The 23231-nt window shown below is 37.7% G+C and overlaps 1 protein-coding gene across 2 annotated transcripts in view; it reads left to right on the top strand.

Moving 5' to 3' along the window:
* Window positions 1-22308, top strand: part of ABCB11 (ATP binding cassette subfamily B member 11) — an 89876-nt gene extending 67568 nt beyond the window's left edge. For both annotated transcript variants that reach the window (XM_043576967.1, XM_043576968.1), the window contains 9 exons: window positions 3455-3559; window positions 3647-3808; window positions 8439-8642; window positions 9928-10169; window positions 12660-12816; window positions 14442-14639; window positions 18221-18427; window positions 20386-20532; window positions 21363-22308. In XM_043576967.1, the coding sequence (XP_043432902.1) occupies window positions 3455-3559; window positions 3647-3808; window positions 8439-8642; window positions 9928-10169; window positions 12660-12816; window positions 14442-14639; window positions 18221-18427; window positions 20386-20532; window positions 21363-21563 (1623 nt within the window). In that variant the 3' untranslated portion in view covers window positions 21564-22308. The remainder of the gene's footprint in view (window positions 1-3454; window positions 3560-3646; window positions 3809-8438; window positions 8643-9927; window positions 10170-12659; window positions 12817-14441; window positions 14640-18220; window positions 18428-20385; window positions 20533-21362) is intronic.
* Window positions 22309-23231: the final 923 nt, after the last annotated feature.

Genomic DNA, 23231 nt, shown 5'->3' with positions numbered 1-23231 from the left:
GCCCTTCCCTTCTCTCATAAAGCTGACATTCTAGTAGAGAAAGGCTCTGGAAATGCATCTCACAGAGTAGTGATGAGGTGCAGAGGGTGTGGTGGGTAGGGTTGAATCTGTAAAGACATTTGCCCTAGATGTTTGCTTTTTAAAATAAATCCAGAATAACAGCTTCTTTGCTGATTCTCACTTTCTTAAAAAACAGAGTAAAGAGTGTACTGACTGAGCTTCACCCAAACCCTGTATATGAGCTCCTGTGGAAAGAGCCCTGGATTCCTAACCCAGAGATCTTTTTTTTTCTGAAACTGGCTCTTCTAGTTACTTATCAAGCACTGTATGCCCTGGGGTCATGCCATGCCATTTCTCTGGGCCTTAGGTTCCTCAACTATAAAAGGAAGGATTGACAAAAATGGTTTCTAAGATAACTGCCAGTTCTAAGAGTCTATGAAATGGCCAGGTCAGAAAAAACCTGACGATTCAGCTGTAACACCTGCTCTCTAGAGCAGCTTCCAGTTGTTGGCAGTGACAATCATTATGTGATTCTTCTGTTCACAACCAGAAATCCTAGGAAAAACTTGGCTTGAGCAATAAGGCTTTCACTTAAGGGCTACAGTTACCAGAGTAACAGGATCTGGTTGGTGGAATCCAAAGTTTACTCTTGTTTAATGTTCTCACTGGGTTGTATTTTCTAAGAGAATGATGCTGAACAAAGTACTATTTTTCCTCTCTGATGAAGAAGATCATTCTGTTTGTCTCTTGCATAATTATCACATATTCATCAGTAGATTCATGATACTTTCATCTGGCAGGATATAATCATGAGTCAGATAATAGTCTGTTCGTAATTGCGCTATTTTCATGCTGACATACCTAAAGGGCACAATACTAACATTTGGTGTATTGAGACCACAGTTTGGGACACAGACCCAGCAAACGATTGGACACTATTAGGATCCTGGTCTCTAGTCTAGTGATGCATCAATACACACATAAAACATAATGTATCTGATTCACTTTCCATGGGTCTATTTGACTTGGAAAGTGTGCATGTGTTCCAAGCACAGCAATGTGGACGTAGCATGCTGGGAAAAAGCACGAGTTTTGGAGTCAGTCAGCCCTGGATTCGTATTAAGTCTCTGCTCTGTATTCTCTGTGTGCATTTAGGCAAGTGGCTTTTCCTTGGTGAGTCTTAGTTTCCTCATCTGTAATTTGGGACAAGAAAATCTACCTCACTGGGTTGTTTTAAGAAGCCTAATTTAAGGAAATCTTCACTGAAGTTAAAGTAGGTTAAGTTACACATTTGGCACCTGGTAAATAGCAAGAGTTTAATGAATATCTGTTTTCTCCTTAAACAAACTCACCATTATAAAAATGGCACAGATGTATTATAAAGGAGCCTACGGATGGATAGCCTTTTGGGTTGATTTCAACAAGAACAAAACTCAACAACAAAGAACTCATGGAGTAGAATTTTGTGAAAAGAAGTTATGGATAGAGAGATGCCCACTCTTGAACTGGACACTTGTATGGATTTAACATCAGCCAAACACTCTTTTTTTTAACCCAGACAAGATGAGTCATGCCAAGAGCCAAGAGAGCTGGCAAGAAGAAAATCACTGGAATCTGAAAAAATAGGCCTTTCCTTACCTAATAATAACCACTAGCTAAATGAACTTGGACAGAAGTTTTGATGTTTGGGGCTCTGGTTTACCTTCTCTAGAATAAGAGTTAAACTGGCTAATCTGCACTTCTATAGTCCTTTTGTCCATGATTATAATAGGTGACATGAGGAAGGAATGGAAATATGGCATCACTGTTTGGGGTTTGGGGGATGTGTATAATGATTTTAAAAACCAAACTGCAACAGGTCTTTAAACCCCTAAATTTATAAACTCTGTAAAGTAAACATATGAGTTACTCAGTGCTGGGGAGAATGACCTTGGAATCTTCCAAACCCACTTCCACCTGTATTAAGAACATGAAGACCCTAGAAATTATCCTAGAAACAGTAAATTTTATTAATCTGGAACTCCCCTCTCCACTTTGGAATTTGATTATTTGAATAGGTTACTTTTGCTTTGCAAAAAAGGATTTGTTAATGGAGTAGTATACATTGTTTTCAAGAGATTTATTTGGTATATAACAGGCACTCAATAAATATGTATTGCATAAACGATTTCTTTTGAGCAACTGCTTGTTAGCATTGTTCTAGTGACTTAAATTAATTTAGAACGATAAATAAAGTTCTCTAATGTGTACGTTTTTGAACTCAAGTTTCCCTCACTTAAGCCCAAATTAGGAAGTTTTGTTGTACCTAAAATCTATTCATTATAGGGCACTATCATTAGAATATCCAGTTGTTCTTTCCATTTTCTTATTGCAACAGCGTAGTCCCCAATCAGTTACTTGAGCATACATCTGCAAGTTCCAAATACACTTATAAAGTATAGTTTACCATTTATTATGGACTAAAAAAAATTCACGACTTCCATAGTTTTTTGGGGGGGAGTAGAAAATGTTTTCAACTTTTCCTGATTTGGAAACAACAACCTCTGGGGCATCTGGGTGGCTCAGTCAGTTAAGCATCTGACTTCGGCTCAGGTCATGATTTCACAGTTCGTGGGTTCCAGCCCCATGTCAGGCTCTGTGCTGACAACTGAGAGCCTGGAGCCTGCTTTGGATTCTGTGTCTCCCTCTCTCTGTGTTCCTCCCCCACTTGTGCTCTCTCTCTCTCTCTTTCTCAAAAATAAACATAAAAAAAAAGAAACAACAATCTCAGCCTCAGATGGACAGAAAGTGTTCTTTCTCCTAAGCCAACTACAGTTAATAGCTAGTTGTTTTTTTAAACGAAACTATTATTCATATATTATATATATGTATGTATATATATATTATATGAATATGATCTATAAAAGTAATAACAGAGTACCTGAGTGGGAAAATCATCTTTATTGCTTCTGTTATGTGAGAAGGACAAAGGTCATGATAATACTTTGTGCTTTGTTCCAGAAAACATTCTTCCTTCCTTCCTTCCTTCCTTCCTTCCTTCCTTCCTTCCCTCCTTCCTTCCTTCCTTCCCTCCTTTCTTCCCTCCCTCCCTGCCTCCTTCCTCCCTCCCTTCCTTTGTTCCTAACTTCCTTTCTTTTTTCTTTGCCTTATTACATACAAGATTTGAGATATTTAATGATACTTTTCATCTGTATCAATGAAAAGCCAACACAATTGCCTACATCAGGCCAAGAAACAAGACAGAATTTCTGCAAATTGTAGCTATTGGTTTTCATTTGCCAAGCTTCCTTCCCCACAAGGAATTAAAATACACATATTCATAGCTAACTTTGGTTTAATTACTGATATGTTCCCTTAGCCTGATGCTTAAGAGAAATTCCTTTTAAGCATATTTTATTTATTTTGCTATTGTTTGTAATACTAAAGTAACATGTTTGCTTACTTTCTTGCAAAGACTTTTTCACTTCTTGATAAAGAAGAACAAAGGTCACAGATCAATGTTGTGTGCCTGCTTTTTGTAGTATTGGGCTGTATATCCATTTGCACTCAGTTTCTGCAGGTAAGGAGTTTTATTTTTTTGTAAGTGATTTAGCTATTTTCTCCCTTTTCGTGTTAAAATATCACTAAAGATTCCTTTATGTTTTAGGGATATGCTTTTGCTAAATCTGGAGAACTCCTCACAAAAAGGCTACGTAAATTTGGTTTCAGAGCAATATTAGGACAAGACATTGGCTGGTTTGATGACCTGAGAAATAGCCCTGGGGCACTAACAACAAGGCTTGCTACAGATGCCTCTCAAGTTCAAGGGGTAAGCTATGGGGGGAAATCAGGGTGTTATTAACTGGAGTAAATATTCTTTCCTTTGAGAATTATGATAATTACCTATGTGTTTCCCATGAAATAGGAACTCATGGGACTGAGATGCCCCAGAGCCACATTTTCCACCATTTCCAATGCTGACAAACAACAGTGTGTCCCAGGCAATGTCCAGAATCAGTGCCATGAGTCCAAATCTGTCCAGGTTTTAGATTTTGTGGGAGTCTAGCAACTGAAAACTTTCCTGATACTCATTTCTCAGATCATTTTCAGGCCCAGAGGCTCAGATTCCACAACACTTAAAAGCTCCCCCCAGAAGGTGGAAGCAAAGCGTGTGTGGAAGAAAGCCTCTTATATAGATGCCCAGCATGCCGGTCTTAGGAAAAGAGGAGCTATTCTGAGCTGCCTCTGCAAAATGCCAGTAAGGAAACTGAAGGAAAGAAGTAAATGATTGCCATCTAGAATCTTGAGGCATTCATAGAGACAAAGCTGTTGTGGTTTCTCAACCTCAGAACCGGCAGCCTTGTTCAGGGGACTTATACATGTGTAAGGTGAGGCCATGCCTTTAGGAAACTAGGGGTTTGTATTAAAGTGACAAGAGTCAAATGTGCCGTCCAGAACCTCTACTCACATTTTGTGGGAAGAAAGGAAGGAAGGAAGGAAGGAAGGAAGGAAGGAAGGAAGGAAAGAGAAAGAAAAAAGAAAACCACAGTTTATTTGTAAGGTTCTTGGAAGAAAAAAACGCCCTGGATTGATGGTGCTGTACTGTGTGTCTTGACTCAAAAATATGGACAATGACATGGGAGAATTTCTCAGGAACATGGAATCTTCTTCCTCAGAGCTTTTTTTCTATGTATATATGTGCTTCTTACAGACTCTGGGTCACACTCCATGAATCATTTTGTAATCTTTCTGTTTTTTTCCCTACAACAATCTGCTGTGAGCATATTTTGGCCATTACATATTTTTCTACAGTAGATTTTTGACGGCTGCATAATTCATCATTTTAATGTATCACCATTAAAGAATTCCTTATTTAAATGTTTTTTGTTTCTGTTTTTTCCCCCTTATAAGCAACTTCTATCATTTTACATCAAGCTTGGCACATCCTTATTCATTTTTTTTTGTTTTTGTTCTCAAAATAAAATCACTGGATCAGAGTATATGATCATTTTGAAGGGTTTTAATGTGCATTGTCTTACTGCTTGGAGAAAGTTTGTAACAATTTCACTTTTACCAACTGAGTATTCTAGTGTCCAGTTTACCTGACACTGAAGTTTAGGTTAAATAAATAAGCTATAAAATTATCTCTTCTATTTTTGCATCCTTCAGTCTGCAAGGTGCTTTTTAAAAACATTTTTTAAATGTTTGTTTATTCTTGAGAGAAAGAGAGAGTGATTGGGGAGGGGCAGAGAGAGAGGGAGATAGAATCCGAAACAGGCTTCAGGCTCTGAGCTGTCAGCACAGTGGAGCTCGAATCCACAAACTGTGAGATCATGACCTGAGCCAAAGTCAGATGCTCAACGCTCAACTGACTGAGCCACCCAGCTGTCCCGAGCAGATTCTCTTAAACAAGACAAAAAAACTTAAAGTAGACTTGTCAGACTACATAAAAACTTAAAACTTTTGTATAAACAAATGGTAAAAACTAGAAAAATATTTATAACAAAAATTAATACACCTGATAACTCTAATATGTGTAGTGCTCTAAAATTGGTTAGAGAACAAAAATAAACAAAATAATACAGGTTAAAAAAATAGTATATGGACAAACCACAAAAAAGAAATGCAGCAGGACAATGGACAAATGAAGAATTGCACAACCTTATTAATAGAAAAATACTAATAAAAGAATGAAGCACCATTTTCCACCTATAAAAACAATCGTGAATGACAACTTCCTATATTTGTGAGGATGAGAAGAAATGGACGCACTCATAAAATATTGGTTATAGTTTGAATTCTTTCAACATTTTTTAGAGAATAATCAGGTATGCAAATCCTGTGACTAAAATTTGTATGAGTTAATTCTCTCCTATTTTGTGACAATATGCATTCAAGGGTATTTTTTATATTGATCAAAAAATTAATAAAATCCCCTGGAAACTACCTGAATATCCACCAGTGGGAAAACAGTTGAGTGAATACATCCCTACTAAGGAATATTAGGCAGCTATCTTTAAAGGTGTTAATGTAATGATCCAGAGGGATGGTTATGTTACAAGAAGTGAAAAAAAAAATCAAAGTACAAAGTAGTATCTAGACTGATCCCTTTTTGTGAAAATGTTTATTACTATATATGTGTATATATTTTGTGTCTTAAGCTGTATTACTTTAAAATTTTTTTTTAAATATTGATGGAATATAATGTTAAAAGAAAAAATAAGGATATCCCAAAGAACTATTTAGCTATTTTTCAAATGCTCTATAATGCCTAACTGTCCTTGCCAACCTGAAATTCTTTTGTTCTTTTTAACAGTGGTAAAATATACAAATCATAAAATTTACCATTTTACCCATTTTTAAGTGTACAATTCAGTGGTATTATGTATATTTACATTGTTATGCAACATCACCACTATCCATATCTAGAACTTGTCATCATCCCAAATTGAAGCTCTGTATCCATTAAATATTAACTTCCCATCCCACTCTCCTCCCAGGCCCTGATAAAACCACCATCCCACGCTGGCTCTATGAATTTGACTATTCCAGGAACCTCATATAAGTAGAATCATACGATTATTTGTCCTTTTGCGGCTGGTGTATTTCGCCTAGCTTAATGTCCTCAGGGTACATCCATGTTGTAGCCTGTGTCAGAATTTCATTTCTTTTTTAAGGCTTGAATAATATGCCATTGCTTGTATAGATCACATTTTGTTTATCCACTTATCTGTCAATCAACTTGGCACTTGGGCTCCTTCTGCCTTTTGGCTATTGTGGATAATGCTGCTCTAAATATAGGTGTATAAGTGAATTCCAAATTTAACTTTGACTCCTGTGTTCAAGGAAGTTATTATCAATACATGGGAGGGAATTCTTTGGACCACAGAGTTCATATTCCATTTGAATCTTCAATATAATATGCAGAGGTAAATTATTCTTGCATCGCATTTCCTTAGCACCTATCGTTACCTACTAGCTTACCTGTGGTTGTTTTAAATAATGCTAAAGCCTCTACAATTTTGACAAAAGGCATTGCAGTTGTTCCCACACAAGTATTTTCTACACAGAAGGTGCCAACCTTTGGTCACATCTGCATAACTGCAACTGAAAGAAGAGTTGGACCCATCAAATAATTTTCATTATAAATAATAATTACTATGAGTGTCCGTTCTCCACTTGTATTGAGACTGAACCTTTTTTGTCCATTTTGTGTTGACTGAACAGCCAGCTATTAAGTCAGGATGTGATTTTGTACTGATGAACAAGCTAATTTCATTGAGAAAGAAAGTGGTCTCTTATAATAGTCTTGTACAAATTTTAAGAGTATAATTACAGAACAATCATCCGTCTTCGCTGGATAATCAGAAATATTACCATATGACCAACGCCTGGGCATTTCCAAGCGGACCAAATGCATAGGCATGTGAAATATATGCAGCCCACACTTAGCTGAATTAATCTCACACTGACTGCTCGAGCTCTGACACCCATGAAATGAGATTAGACAATAGATGAGCTTCCAAAAAACCATGAATAAAAGGGACTTTTATTAACCCAGCCTTCAAATGCATTAGGGAGTTCATTATTTTAAAAAAAATCTTTCTAAACATAGAACTACCAAATGACCCAGTAAATCCACTCCTAGGTATGTATATCCAGAAGAATGAAGACAGGGACACAAATGGATATTTGTACATCAGTGTTCATTCATAGCAGCAGTATCCATATGGTCAAAAGGTGAAAACAACCCAAGTGTCCATCAACAGATGAATGGATAAACACAATGTGATATATACATATAATGAAATATTATTCAGCTTTTAAAGGAATGAAAGTCTGATATGTGCTACAACATGGATGGACCTTGAAAATATTAAGCTTAATAAAATAAGTTAGACACAGAAAGATATTGTATGATTCCATTCAGGTACCTAGAAGAGGCAAATTTATAGAGGCAGAAAGAAGAATAGAGGTTGTCAGGGGCTAGGGAGAAGGAGGAGGCGGGGGGTTATATTTAATGGGTACAGAGTTCTTGTTGTAGATGATAAAACGAGTTTGGACAGGTGCCTGAGTGACTCACTTGTTTAAGTGTCCAACTCTTGATTTCAGCTCAGGTCATGATTTATGGGATTCTCTCTCTCCCTGTCTCTCTCTCTGTCCCTACCTCACTTGTGTGTATGCTGGCTCATCTTCTCTCTCTCTCTCTCTCTTTCTCTAAGAAGAAAAAAAGATTTTGGATATAGATGGTGGTGATGTTTACACAATACTGTGAATGTATTTAATGCCAGTGAATTGTACACTTAGAAATGGCTAAAACGATAAACATCATGTTATGTATATTTTATCAGAATAATTTTTTAAAATAATCTTTTTAGTATAAAATTGACTTTTCACATAGTGGTATTTGTTGAAAGAGACTGTGTGTCTCAGATTGGTTGATTGCTTTTGGTTTGCAGGCGACTGGGTCTCAAATCGGGATGATGGTCAATTCCTTCACTAACATCACTGTGGCCATGATCATTGCCTTCATCTTTAGCTGGAAGCTAAGCCTGGTTATAGTGTGCTTCTTCCCCTTCTTGGCTTTATCGGGAGCCATACAGATCAGAATGTTGACAGGATTTGCCACTCAAGACAAGCAGGCTCTGGAGATAGCGGGCCAGGTAATCTTACAGACCCAATTTTCAAACTGCTTACAGCTAAGTGGCTGTCAGACAAACCACTGAGAATGAGTTGTACAAAGAGACTTAAGAAAGCTGTTAGGCTACAAACGTTAATCTTTGGAAACCTCCCACTAGCCTTTTTTATATGTGCCTTTGCCCCAAGGCCGTGACAACAAAGCTGTGATGCTGTGAGTGTAAACAGGTGTAGAGAAACAGTGGGGCAAACACAGAGGGTTTCATGTTCAATTTCTTTTCCAATGGTTATTTCCTCCACATTCTAGTTTGGTGTATTCTTATTTGCAAGAGTGGAGAGTTCAGCTTTCCGTCTACTTGGGTTTTTTTTAGCTAAACGTTTTTCCCAGGTCATGCTGCCCACACAGAGAGGAGCTACCATCTTTTTAATGGAAGATAATTTTAATTTTCACACTTTACTGTCTGCTAGACTTAGGACAAATGTCTTTCCCAAATAGAACTATGAGATGCAATTTAGTTCTCAAATACTCTTAGGTTTCAGCGATGCACTTTTAAAAGTGTATTCTAATGAGTATCTTGTACCGGGGTAAATGAGGAGATGGTGGCATAGACATTTATCAGGTATAAGAAATCATGTACGCACACATACACACCTTTATTCTCTTAACAAATTTACTGTTATCTAGGTTTCGTGTCTTAAGAGAGGAGATGTAAACATTGCCCAAGTAGACAGAAGCCGAAAAGTTTCATATGCCAATGGGAGAAAGTAGCCCACCTTTGTGCTACTTTAGGACAGGATGCTAATTCAGAAACAGTGATTATTTACCATAGTGTATAGATTGAAACAACTACAAATTCATAGTATAGACTAAAAGATAAACTTTATACTTATATAATATTTGGTCAGATTATTTTTTAAGAAAATAGAATCATATTTTAAATTTGTATTATTAAATATATTTTGTCTCAGAAGACATCTACAGATATTGTTTTGGACATTTCAATAAATTACCAAAAAAGTTAAAAAGTTTTCAAGGATAAGCGTGTGTACATTTGTTCTCTTCTCTCTTCTACAAGTGGAGACAAAAAAAAAAAAAAAACATGTTAGTATTAATTAGAACTTGAGTTTAACTGCTTCATGATCCAGGTAGGTTGATGTCTGACAAGTTCTTTGATGTCTAGATGATGCCTCCATCACAGATTTGTACCACATTTTGCCATTTACCCCACATTAAGTCCATGTAGCAACTGACATGTCATGAGAGTAGTTATTTCTGCTCTTTAATTCCTAAGACTCCTTTTCATTCTCCAGGTTACAAATGAAGCTCTCAGTAATATCCGCACTGTTGCTGGAATTGGAAAAGAGAGGCAGTTTATTAAAGCATTTGAGATTGAGCTGGAGAAGCCATTCAAGACAGCCTTTCGAAAAGCGAACGTTTATGGATTCTGCTATGGTTTTTCCCAGTGCATAGTGTTTGTTGCTAACTCTGCTTCCTACAGATATGGAGGTTACTTAATCCCCAATGAGGGGCTCCATTTCAGCTATGTGTTCAGGTGAGGACTATCATGCCAAGGTCATAAAAGATCGACACTCTAGGGAGGAATGGCCTGGTTCCATCAGGCAGCTCTTGCTGCTTAACAAACCATACCAAATTTGATCTCTTGAACAGTTGGGATTGATTATTTCTGAAGATTCTATGGGTTGTCAAGGTGTTCTTCAGAACTGGACTGATTCACTCAGGCTTCTGAGTGGGCTTCTGTCTCCACCTGACTTCTCTAGCAGGTTGGCTTGTTTTCTTCATATTATGGTCTCAGTACTCCATGTACAACAGAAGAGAGTAAACCCCAATGCCCAAGGTGAAACACTTGAAAAGTGTTTGCATTTTCTAATATCTCTCTGGCCAAGGAAAGTCATACAACCAAACCCAGATTTAAAAAAAAAGAGAATGAAATCTACTTTTCAATGATAGGATCCGATTGTGTTTCTCCTTTATTGTCACACTGTTGTCACACACACACACACACACTTCTGATCCCTGATTGGGTGTCCTACAGTTCAACTTAATTCTGACACCTTCTACCTGGAGACAGCATCGAACCCCAGAGCCTAAGGATGCAGTCCTGCAAGACTGCCCAAAACACCTTCCTCAGACTCTTCTTCAGACACCCTACCTTTCCCTGGAGGTGAGGGGCTGGGATAGGACTGAAATTTCCAATTTCTACCTCTAATTGTGTGGTTGCCTCCCCTGGCAACTGCAACCAGCCCCCATCCTTAGGTTAATAGGGGCCTTCCAAAGTCACTTCATTAACACAACAAAAGACACCTTGATGGTTCTCCAAATTTAGGAACTTCCAAGGGTTTAACAGTTGTGCCAGGAATAGGAGCCAAAAACCAAATACATGTTTCTTACTATAAATCACAATATCACAGAGGAGTAAAAAAGCTATATTGTAAAGGGATGTGTACAGAGTAATAGGATAAATGAACCATTGATACAGTTTATTATACTGGTTAATGCTGAGGAAATCTAGAGGCCTTGGATCAGATGGTTCATAGAACCATCTTATTAGAACTCTGCCTCTTGCAAGGAAGACATATTTCCAGCTGAATCCTCCTAGGTAGAGACAGCAAAGGCCAGGACAGGGGAATTATGTTCCTTTCTTATAGTTCAAGCCGGCTCTCCTGATAAGATTAGCTTTGAGTTCAGTGTCTCACATTTCTAGAGGTGAGAGCCAAAGTGTGTCAGGGTACCAAAGGACTGGGTACTCATGTATATGGGTGTAGCGGGGGTGTTAGAGGGATGAGGGCAAGGTGGTCTGAGAAAGCCTTGGAGGACATTAGGAAAAGTGGTCCCAATAGAAATCTGTTCTTTTGGGTTTGTCCTCAAGCCATGAGTTCTGTCTTCTTGCCTTCTATCTTTCTTTTAGAAATACAGAAGAAATTTCTTCTCCTGCCCTACTATACCCACTCCAATCATGAAAGCTTCTTTTCCAAATTTTTGCATATTGAGAGCTGTTAACCCAAATCAGAAATCACAGACTGTTGACTTCTTCGTTTATGTCAGAAATTTGAAGAATTACTGGACAATATGTAAAAATTGGGAAACTATAGAAAATCCCCAACTTCTGGCTTCTCTTTAAAAACTGACTCCCTCTCTCTCTGCTTCCCACTCCCCGCCCCCGTGTTCTCTGTTTCTCAAAAATAAATAAACATTAATTTTTTTTTTTAAACCGAAAGATCATCTTCCACCATTTCCCATTTTATTCCAGGTGCTTTTCATTGCTTTAAGCTTTGGGCTGGGATCCTGGAGATGTTTGGCCTAAAAGAATTCCTGCTTATGAACGAGCTGTTCATAAGGCACAAACACACTCCCCTCCAGCAGGCCCTCTGGGCATGGTGATGCAGATGGTCAGCTTGGGAGGATGCCCCTCACATCATCATCTATATAGCACCAGAGCTCTCTCTCACCATATTTATCACTCATTTATCCCTTCACCCATTTCCTCATTAATTTTGCACATGTTAAATATGTTAGAAGTTGGGATAAGTACTGTAGAAGCAAACGGACAATTTTATCTTTCTCATGGTGTCTGAAGCGTGAATGACACCCATGCTTTGTACTAGTGATGCTTCACTAATAATTATCTTTTATGCACTTATTATAGATTTGAAAAATGTTAGCTTTGTGAGAACTCAACCCGATCTGATGATCTTTCAAGCCCCCTTCCTCCTTTTTTAAAAATTCTCAGGAAATTTTTTTTTCTCAAACAAACCTTTGAAAAAGAGGCCATTGTAGCTAAAGCAGGGTTTGGAGGTGTGAATCCCCCTCGTTCAATTTTCCCCTCACCATGTTGACATAGAACACCTCGGAAAACTACCAGTGTCTCCAAGCCCCCATTCCCAACAAGTCGAAGGTGACCTGTTCAAAGTTGCTCAATTCTTTCCTAGTAGAACCAGGGCCGGGCCCCCAGACATCTGCCCCTTAGGCTGTCACACCAACCATGCCACACTCCTTCTCTACCTGGGTGTCTGTCCAATTACAGGGTGATCTCTTCAGTGATATTAAGTGCGACAGCTTTTGGAAGAGCCTCCGCTTACACCCCTAGTTATGCCAAAGCTAAAATATCAGCTGCACGCTTTTTTCAACTGCTGGACCGACAACCCCCAATTAATGTGTACAGTAGTGCAGGTGAAAAGTGGGTAAGTACTGAGGGAATAGGAGGGAGGTGGAGGAGGACTGTGCACGTGTGTGTTGTGTGTATGTGTGTGAACAGCTAGTCATACAATACTACCTAGCACTTTCCTGCAGTATATGGGTTCATTCACATGAATGTAGACTACACAGACAATAGATTTATAAGTGTAAAGGAATGAAGTAAATTAGCATTAAAATTTATTCATAAGTCTGGCATTTGAATAAGGCAATGATATCCAGTGAATGCTGAATTCTGTGTAATATAAAGCACACTGAGTTCCAGAATGAATGAAACTGGATATCTTTTGAGACCTACCCAACCACCATGTTTTCTACTAATGTTCTGGTATGGAATGCAGAAAAACCAGTTCTTCCTGTACAATAATATTGATTTAATTCATGTTTATCTAGATTAATGTGGACTCCCTGAAAACCAATTTGATATCAACAAAATATCTTTTCTTCTAATTGATAGTCCCAACAGGTATTTTTTTTATCTTCCCTGACTATTAAAAAAAATTTGTTTACTGTTTATTTTTGAGAGAGAGAGAGAGAGAAGGAGGGAGGTAGAGGGGGAGGGCAGAGAGAGCAGGAGAAAAAGAATCCAAAGCAGGCTCCAGACTCTGAGCTGTCAGCACAGAGCCCTATGCTGGACTTTAACTCAGGAGCTGTGAGATCATGACCTGAGCCAAAGTCGGACCCCTAATGGACTGAGCCACTCAGGAACCCCCCGCCCAACTATTTTTTAATGTTTTTATTTTATTTTATTTTATTTTATTTTATTTTATTTTATTTTTTATTTTATTTATTTATTTTTTTATTTTTGAAGGAGAGAGACAGAGCATGAACAGGGGAGGAGCAGAGAGAGAGGGAGACACAGAATTCGAAGCAGGCTCCAGGCTCTAAGCTGTCAGCACAGAGCCCTATATGGGGCTTGAACCCACAAACTGTGAGATCATGACCTGAGCCAAAGCCGGACGCTCAACCGACTGAGCCACACAGGCACCCCAATTTTTTAATAATCCAGTGTGTTCAAGAGAGCAAAACAAAACTAAACCCTAATAAAGCTGAACTAAATTCAGAAATCCTTGTAAATTGATCAAATGACCTATTTTTTCCTTCAGCTCAATAAAAGTGAAGCTTCTGCGTTATTAAAGTCTATCCATTTCTAAAATTCATAATTCAGGTAATACAACTGAAGGTACTACCTTTTCCATACAGGCTCAAGTAACTTTCTGAGTCATTTGAAGTTTAATGCTATTATTTGAAATCTGTAGGGGAAGCAGAACTATAAGGGTTTGGACAGTTACTGGCTTCTGTGATGGAATCATATCTACTAGTTGTTCTCTTCCATTCAGAATGAATGGATGACAAGGAAATCCCATTAGGTTAGAATGGGAATGAGAGGTCACATGTCTTTAATTTCATTGTTCAAGCATCTCTTTGTTCTATACCTGCCAGAATCGGGAACAGAATGCCATTTCATTAAGTGGCTGTCTTTATACTTCACAACATGGCAGCGTGCAGTTGAAGGTATCTTAAGCAAGGATTTAAAACTCAGATTTAGGTACATTTTCAGTATTCTAGATTCTAATAGGAGCACATGTAACTCCAATCTTCCCATCCACAGGACAACTTCCAAGGCCAGATTGACTTTGTTGACTGCAAATTTACATATCCTTCTCGACCTAATGTACAAGTTCTGAATGGTCTCTCAATATCGGTTCGTCCAGGCCAAACACTGGCATTTGTTGGAAGCAGCGGATGTGGCAAAAGCACCAGCATTCAGCTTTTGGAACGTTTCTATGATCCTGACGAAGGGAAGGTGGTAAGCAGTGCAAATGCTTTTGAGAATTTTGCTTTCTGCAGAAGATCTCCAACCCCTTAAAAGTGGTTTTCAAGATTACACCTCGCCGGACTCACTCGAACGTGCTTGCCTCGGACACTTTCCCCTATGGATATTGTCTAGTTCCAGTCATTTGCTGGTTGACCTGATTCTACCTTACAATTTCTAATACCATATACTTCCCAGTTCCAGATGGCCTGCTGACCAGTTAGACAAAGAAAACTGGGCACACTGCAAAGCTGGAGATGAGTGTGTTTAACAGAAGCATTTGCTTACCTGTAAATGGAGCAGAATGTGCAAACAAATCAGGAAGCTAATGACCGCGAATGGAAAAAATGACTGGGGTGATGAAGAACGCAATGATAAATGAGCAAGAGAGGGAATTTAGTATGAACAATCTGAGACAACCCTGGTTGAAGAAGCTTAAGTGTAGATAATGTAAAGAACTCAAATTGGTAGTTATGTGCCATAAAGCTTTGGCAAGGATTTTTGAAAAACTGGTGAATTTCTTTGCTTCTTATTTTCTGGAGCATTTCTTTCCCTTTTCTTTCTTTCCAAATAATATATGCAGAGGAATACAAAATAAAATAGGAAAGATTTGTAATAAAAAGCAACCCCTTATGCTACCCTTTCCACCACTCCCCATTTCTCTGCTCAAAGACAACTATTTTTAACTATTTGATGTTTTTAGGTCTTTCAATGCCTCAATGTCTCTAAGTAATATGGTTATGCCACTGTTTCAAGATTTAACAAATTTAGACTCTTTATTGACTTATTCTTAAGAGATGGAAATTTAGCTTACCCTTAACACTTCTCCTTTTTTATGCACCTCCTCCCTATATATATATATATATATATATATATATATATCACTTTTAAAAGTTTCTGTTTGTAAATTTAATTAATATAATTCTGCTTCTTTTCTACACCTACAGATAGCATCTCTTGAATTCTTATTTCCTAAAATAAGAGTAACAATTCTATGTCTATTTTCACCTCTTCCTCCTTCCTCTTATTTCTCCATTCCTAATAACTATACTTTTATATTATCAAAATGCAAAACACTAACATTCTGTTTATAACATTTATTATCTTTAATTCTGGGCTGACTCTAAAAGTTAACAATCAACTAACAACTTTTATTATGATTATGTAAATATTGTTCATCCCATTATCAAGTAGTGAGATACATCAGCATTACATTTTCTTTCTTGATTGTTTTTATGAAAGGCTTTTTTTCTGGCATCCTCTGCCTTTATCAAATCCTTATATCCTTCCAATGTCTCTATCCTGCTACCTTTTCTGAGGGGCATGCTTCTTACTCTCATGTCTACAACTGCCTGGGCTAATTACAACCTGTGCCTGTTGAACAGTTGTCACCCTGAGTTTCCTGAATGTTTTCTTGGATTAGATCCATTATTTCCTAATTCCCCTATCATCCTCTTTCTTGGGTTTCACTTTCCTTTTGTTGGAGTGCATCCATCAGTAGTTTTCTAAGAAATGATTCAGAGGCATAGGTCTGAAAATGTTTTATTCTGATCTACAAGTGATTGTTTAACCCTAATATTTTGAAATAAAGGCTTTTTTGAGTTCCCTGGGTAGTATAAACTTCACTGCAGTGAGGACAGGTCACTTTATGAAGAGAAATGCTGAGAGAAACTCGAAGGAGGCAACTAAAGATTCCTTTGCAAAAAGCAAAGCAAAGAAATAAGCAAAGAGATATTGGAAGAATCCAGGAAATTATGAAAATAAGGAATAAGAGTTGGTTATATATAACTTATAATCACTTTGTTATTAATTTTGGTTATAAAAATTTTAATTTGTTTAAAAATATGTAGTGATTGATGAACCTAGAAAGCACATTGCATTGGGGTCTGATCTCTGCAAACGAGAGGGTCTAGTTTCCCAAAATGTCAGACTATCCTGTCTATCACCCCAGGTAGACTGTGAACTATAAGACATATAAGGACCCAAATCCTTCACATTTGATCTTTCCAATATTAACATATACGTATATTAAGTATATTTCTCTGAATGTACTCAGTGCTTGTTCTGATCGTAAGTAAGAAGCAATGCCCATGAAGAAATCAGTATGATTCCTTGAATTTCATAAACACAATATATTTTGTTATATTATTGTAAAACATTTCTACAAACCTTTTTCAAGTAGGAAAAAATACCACGTTTTATGCAATTTTAAAATGTTGTCTTTGAGGCACCTGGGTAGCTCAGTTGGTTAAGCCTCTGACTCTTGATTTCAGCTCAGGTCATGATCTCAGGGTTCTTGAGTTCAAGCCGCACATTGGTCTCTGTGCTGACAGCATGGAGCCTGCATGGGATTCTCTCTCTCTCTCTCTCTCTCTCTTTCTCTCCCTCTGCCCCTCTCCTGCTCGCACATGCTCTCTCTCAAAAATAAATAAACATTACAAATAAATAGATAGAATAAATGAATAAATAAATAAATGCTAAAAATTGTCTTTACTCTTAAGGAAGCTACCAAATGCAGCATTCAACATTTTCAACACATAATTCCTGTGATCTGCAGTACTGTGTTAGGCCCTGTGGCAAATTCTAAGAAGTATGAAGCATATCTCATGTCTTTTAGGAGTTTACCTTACTAGCTCATGTACAATATTTAGCAAGCTGCTCCAGTAGTTAATTAGGTATTAAATTGTGCTTTGCAATCTATAAGTACTATGGAAAATGAATAGAGGAAGATGAGCCAGGGCTAATTGTTGAGGAATGCCTTATATCTTTTCCCACTAGTGTTTGCTTTTTCCATTGCTAAGAATTTATCTACAATATAGTGTGTTCACACCATTTAACATAATCTGTTTCTGAAACCATAGGGCCAAACACTTTATAGTAGTACGTTAGACACACTTCACCTTTACTATATTAAGGCTTTTAAGTGAAACAGCTCAAATGGTAGATATTTGAGTTCATGCACTAAATTGCCTAGCTAGATCATGAATTACTAGAAAATAGAGATTCTTTTTTCTTTATATAGCAGATAAAAGACTCCCTAGCATGGTGCCCTTGTGGCAGAAAACTTAATATATGTTTGTTGATTGACTAGGTGAATAAATGTACTCCTTCCTTACTTGAGTCTATTATCTCATGTTAGTATCAGTAAAATCAAGGAAATAGGTTTAATTGCTATATTTTCCAATAGCTTTTTACATAGAAAAACCTGTTTCATAACCTGTGGAGTCTCAAAATTGAGCAATTGTTCATACTTGTAAAGGATGTGCTACACCAAAGTATAAGGGGAAATTTGTTTTTAACAAAATACTGTCCTGGGTGCCCTTCTTGTTTCAAATACCTACACAGCTAAATTTTGGGAAACAAACAAAACCATAGTCTGATCATAACTTCTGACACCACTTCTGACAGATACTCCCTCCAGAGGTCAAAGGCAACATCACTTATTTATAAGATTCCTGGGATTTTTATCTCTCAAGTAAAGCAACTGTCTTATATAATACTACCTCTAGAATATGAAGGTTCCTCACTGCTGGAATTCTAGAACTTAATGCTCTGCCTCTCACCCCTATTGGCAGATGATAGATGGGCATGACAGCAAAAAAGTAAATGTCCAGTTTCTCCGCTCGAACATTGGAATTGTTTCCCAGGAACCGGTGCTGTTTGCCTGTAGCATAATGGACAACATCAAGTATGGGGACAACACCAGGGAAATTTCCATGGAAAAAGTCATAGAAGCTGCAAAGCAGGCTCAGTTGCATGACTTTGTCATGTCACTCCCAGAGGTGAGTACCTCAGGTCACCTCCTTATGGGTGATGGGGATGGGTAGAGGTAGAACGGCCAAAATGTATTATGACTGTGGCTCAGAGAGAAGGTCAAAGTCAACACGGGTTCTTTCTTAGTGCCCTAGGATTGTCTCTTTTAAGCAAAATAAATGGCCTCCACCAACATACTCTTGAGCTTTGGGAAGTATTATATCATCCAGTGCAAAGGATGCCATAGAACCTGTTATACCTAAAGCAGTATTATATGAGCATTAGTGTAGCGTGGTGAGAAACAATCCTGAGATTCAGAACAGATATAGGTTTGAATCCAAACTCTGCCACTTACTAGCTGTGTAACTTTGGGGCAGTTACTTATCTTTTCTGAGACTCGATCATCTACAAAATGCAAAAAATTACATGAAAATGAAAGAATACACAAGATAGTCATTATGCTGCTAGTATTATTGTCATCCCCATAATTTCATTACTTGGCTGCATTTACTGTGCCTGGTGAGGTAAGTTGCATCTGCCCTGATGCATCTCACTTTTCTAGAGCTAAGTTTGAACTTAGTACAATATTGACTTTGCATTTTTCCATCCACCAAGAGTCTCTTGGTGGTTGATCACAAAAAAAAAGTTAACACATGGAAACTAAATTTTAGGAACCAAACTTGTAACCTTTGGACTTCTTTTAAATACCACTTTTAAATTACTTTTTTTTTTTTTTGCACGTGATTATGTTTATAAATTTTGTGCTGTTTGGGGTGGCTTTTTCCTTTTTTTTTGTTTTGTTTTGTTTGTTTTTTCACAAAGACCCTTAAGTCTTAGCTTGATTCTAACCTGGGTAGCTCAATCCATGAGCATGTGGAAATTACTGTGTACCGTATCCTGAATGAAAAGCAAAGCTTGTGTTCCCTCTGGAAGATTCATTTATTCCACAAATCTTTGTTGAGCACCTTCTCATTTTGTGGGAGACAGTGGCTCAGAGGCAGTTTATTGCGTCTTTCTCATATGGATTTAACCCATGGTACCCTCCACTGAGCATTTTTTCTCCACGAGGACAAAGTAGGCTGTCATGAGTCTCACTTGGTGTGGTTAGCATTTGTCAGGAGGCAAGGGAATCAGGGGAAGGAAACACACCTTGTTGTGGAAGGCAGGGGAGAGCAGTGGTCAAGGGCAAAGTCTCAGAAACATGACACACATGGATTTCGAGTTCTGCTTTTTACTTGTCTTTGCACAATTTTCTTACCTGTCTGTGCCTAAGTTTTGTAATCTGTAAAGTAGGGAGAAAATTATTTCTGTGAGTATTAAATGATCATCTGGCTAGAATAGTTAACACGATGCCTAAAGCATCATAAATATTCTGTGAATGCTAACTATTCTTTATGTAGCCATGCCTAGCATCTAGCTAGGAATTTTCCTTCATAATTTCAGTAAATGTATGGACTAGTGATTAACATCTTCATTTTCCAGGCAAGTTTGCTGCTCACAGAAATTTAGGTTATTTGATCATGCTCATAGAGCTACTAGACAGCACAGTGAGGATTTGTAACTAAGCTTATGTTCCAGAATGATGTCTCCTCAATAAGAGGATGGACCAGGAGATCTCTCAAAGGGCCCTTGCATTCACAGGGTTATTCCATCTTGGAAAGCTCTTCCAGATGAGAGTTTGGAAATCCGGGAATCTTAAATCGGAGAGATCTCATAGACAGGGAGAAAGAAAGAAAAAAAAAAAACCACAAACCTAAAATAAATGCAGAGATGGAGATATAAAATCCCCTAATTTCCCAACAAATGCTATATTTTTTTATATTCCTAAATGGGTTTTATATCCTTTATAGAAGGACTCATTTATTATTCCTAATTTAAAAAAAAAACAAAAATTGTTTAAATCCTCAGAGAGGTGATTAATGTGGGCTCCATACAGCATAGGAGCAATGACTGTTTCTGGGTCTCAAACTCACCATACTTTTTCCAGAAATATGAAACTAATGTTGGGCCCCAGGGGTCTCAACTGTCTCGAGGGGAGAAACAACGGATTGCTATTGCTCGGGCCATTGTACGAGATCCTAAAATCTTGCTACTAGATGAGGCTACTTCTGCCTTAGACACAGAAAGTGAAAAGGTATGTATTGATTTTCTAAAGTCTTAGATCATTATAAATGGGTCTTTTGCTGTAATATTTGCCCTTATGAAATGGCACTATTTTCAATTTTATGATTCATTAACAGTATAAATGGCCAATACTTGGTGGAACAAAAGACAATAATCTAGAGGAAGTGATTCAAAATAGGAATGTTTCAAATGAAAAAGCATATTTTAACTTTAAGAATTGTTGTTAAGATTCTCTAGGCTAGGTGATGCTTTTTCAAGGGCTAGTGTTAGCTTCCTTAAGTAAAATAATCTAGGTCATCTGTGAGGCATTTCCTATTTTATAATTTCAAAGTTACATGGTAGAGCAGGGAGACAGCACAAAACACAAAGTAAGAGGTGACATCTGATGTGCATGGAAGGAAATGCAATTGAACAAAACAAAACTATGAAATTTACCATTTATAATTAATTCCTTAAAAATCAGGATTCATTTTAAAGAGACATAAGATGTCCTTAATGAATAACAATATCAGTAATGACCACTTAACTGCTACCTTACATGATTCCTTTGGTTTCATTTTTTGCAAATTAGACCATCAGGTATTATAAAGTTATATTGTGACCTCATTGTTTGGTTCATTCTTGCTTCACTGAAAGTTCTCAGTCTGTAGAATGCAATTTAAATCATTGAGGCATTGCATACAGCAAATACTTATGTGATCCTTTCTCTCCTGTCAAGGCTTTGGGTTTAACCCCTGAGTATAGCAATGCTGCTCAAGTAGTATTAAGCAGAATTCTTGAGATGTTGGGCTAGGGTACAAGCATGTGTCTTTGCATCAGCTTTCCACCTTCTCTTTGCAGACAGTGCAGGTCGCCCTGGACAAAGCCAGAGAAGGTCGGACCTGCATTGTCATTGCTCATCGTTTGTCTACCATCCAAAACTCAGATATCATTGCTGTCATGTCACAGGGGGTAGTGATTGAAAAGGGGACCCATGAAGAACTGATGAACCAGAAGGGAGCCTACTACAAACTAGTCATCACAGGAGCCCCCATCAGTTGACCTGACTCAAGAACTTCATGTACAGATGATGCACCAATTACAAGAGTGCCATGGGGTTGTGTTTTTTTCTTTAAGGAGAAATGATAATACTTTACTTTTTCAGACATTGTCATATGTTGGGATCCAAGCTAATTTCTAATGACTTTCAAAACAATTTAGTGTTAAATATCTGTATATAGAAAATGAAAGAAACTAGGGTTAGCGTGAGTTAAAATCCAATGGCAAGCAACTGCTTAGCCATCACCCAGTGGCTTCTCCATGCAGAAGCCATTCGCAGTTACTACATGGGAATTAGTGGGAAGGCATAGAGTAAATGAGACTTTGAATTCCTTGAGAGCAGAGGATTGTCCTATGCATTTTTGAAACTTCAGTGTACACAGAGCCTATGCACTTATAATAGACACTCAACAAATGTTTATCAAGCTGGACCAAGGTCATATGTGAAAACAACAGGAAGAGTGACACCCAACTATTTCCTGACTAAAATTTTCTTTCACGTTAAAAGAGATTCATTCATCTTTAAGGATGGGGATAGGAAAAGGAGGACTTTGATACTCTGGATGTTCTCAGAATGGGAAAGGCAGAAAGGGGCAAGTATTCACAAGGACTTACTAGGAAGGGGTATTGATTTATAGAATCAGGGTGTAGTGCCTAAGGGGTGAAGTCATTAGAATCTACTAATGTGGCTTTTTTGTATAATGCTATGTGAAACTATGACAAAATAAAATGCAGTATTTTTATTTCATGAATAGACTTTGGGGAAACAAAGGACAGCAACCTGGGATAAAGACTGTATCCCAGGCCTTTAGTCCCTGTTGCCACCCTTCGTATTGGTTGCCTGTGTGGAAACAGAAGTATAAACCCTCCTCCTGCAGCAGGACGGCTGCCCTTCCCTAATTCCTGCAAAAGACTGGGTGGGGAATCTCACTGAGAGAAGCTTGAACTTAGAGACACAAGTCACATCGGAAGGGGCAGCTAAACATACAGGAGATAAGGGGATTAAATATAAAGCTATAAATACACAAGCAGAAAAAATTCCAACTCCCTCTTCCTCTGGCAAAAGATTTTAGGAGTAGCCTCTGGGGAAACTGGCCAATCCAAGAAAAGATACCTTATCACGCCAATGCCTGAAATCCTCCAAAGAAACTCCCCAACCAGATTACTGTACTGTGAAGCCCACCTTCTAACAACACACACCAATTGGCCTTTCAGTGTCTCACTCTTCTACAGGAATAGACTGTCAAGAATCACCAGGCACTGAGGAAATATTATAACACAAAAAGCAAAATGACAATAGAATGCCCAGAACAAGAATATTAGAGGTAACAGAGCCAATGTAAAGATTAGGAAAACATTCCAATGCTAAATGTATATAACAAGATGAGAAGATACTCTTATCTATGTAAATAAAAATAAGAGTCCATAAAAATGAACATACAAAAAGAGCTCTTGACAACACAAATGAAAAATTCTGTAACAGTTCCTACCAAATTGTCCTGCCATCAAGATGTCTTCCTACTCTCTCTCCTTCCCAAATGCACTCGATGTGTAAATTTTTTCTTCCCGTGGAGAACAAATCAAATTCTGCCTACAAATTAAGCCTGAGCTGTTTGTATATTGAGGTATATTATTTTTGTCTCTGGTCCAGTGTTTCCTGGTAAATAACCA

This window comes from Prionailurus bengalensis, chromosome C1, assembly GCF_016509475.1.
Source record: "Prionailurus bengalensis isolate Pbe53 chromosome C1, Fcat_Pben_1.1_paternal_pri, whole genome shotgun sequence".
In the NCBI taxonomy this organism is placed as follows: Eukaryota; Metazoa; Chordata; class Mammalia; order Carnivora; family Felidae; genus Prionailurus; species Prionailurus bengalensis.
Note: the sequence above shows the minus strand (reverse complement) of the source record. Positions and strands in the feature narration are given on the sequence as shown.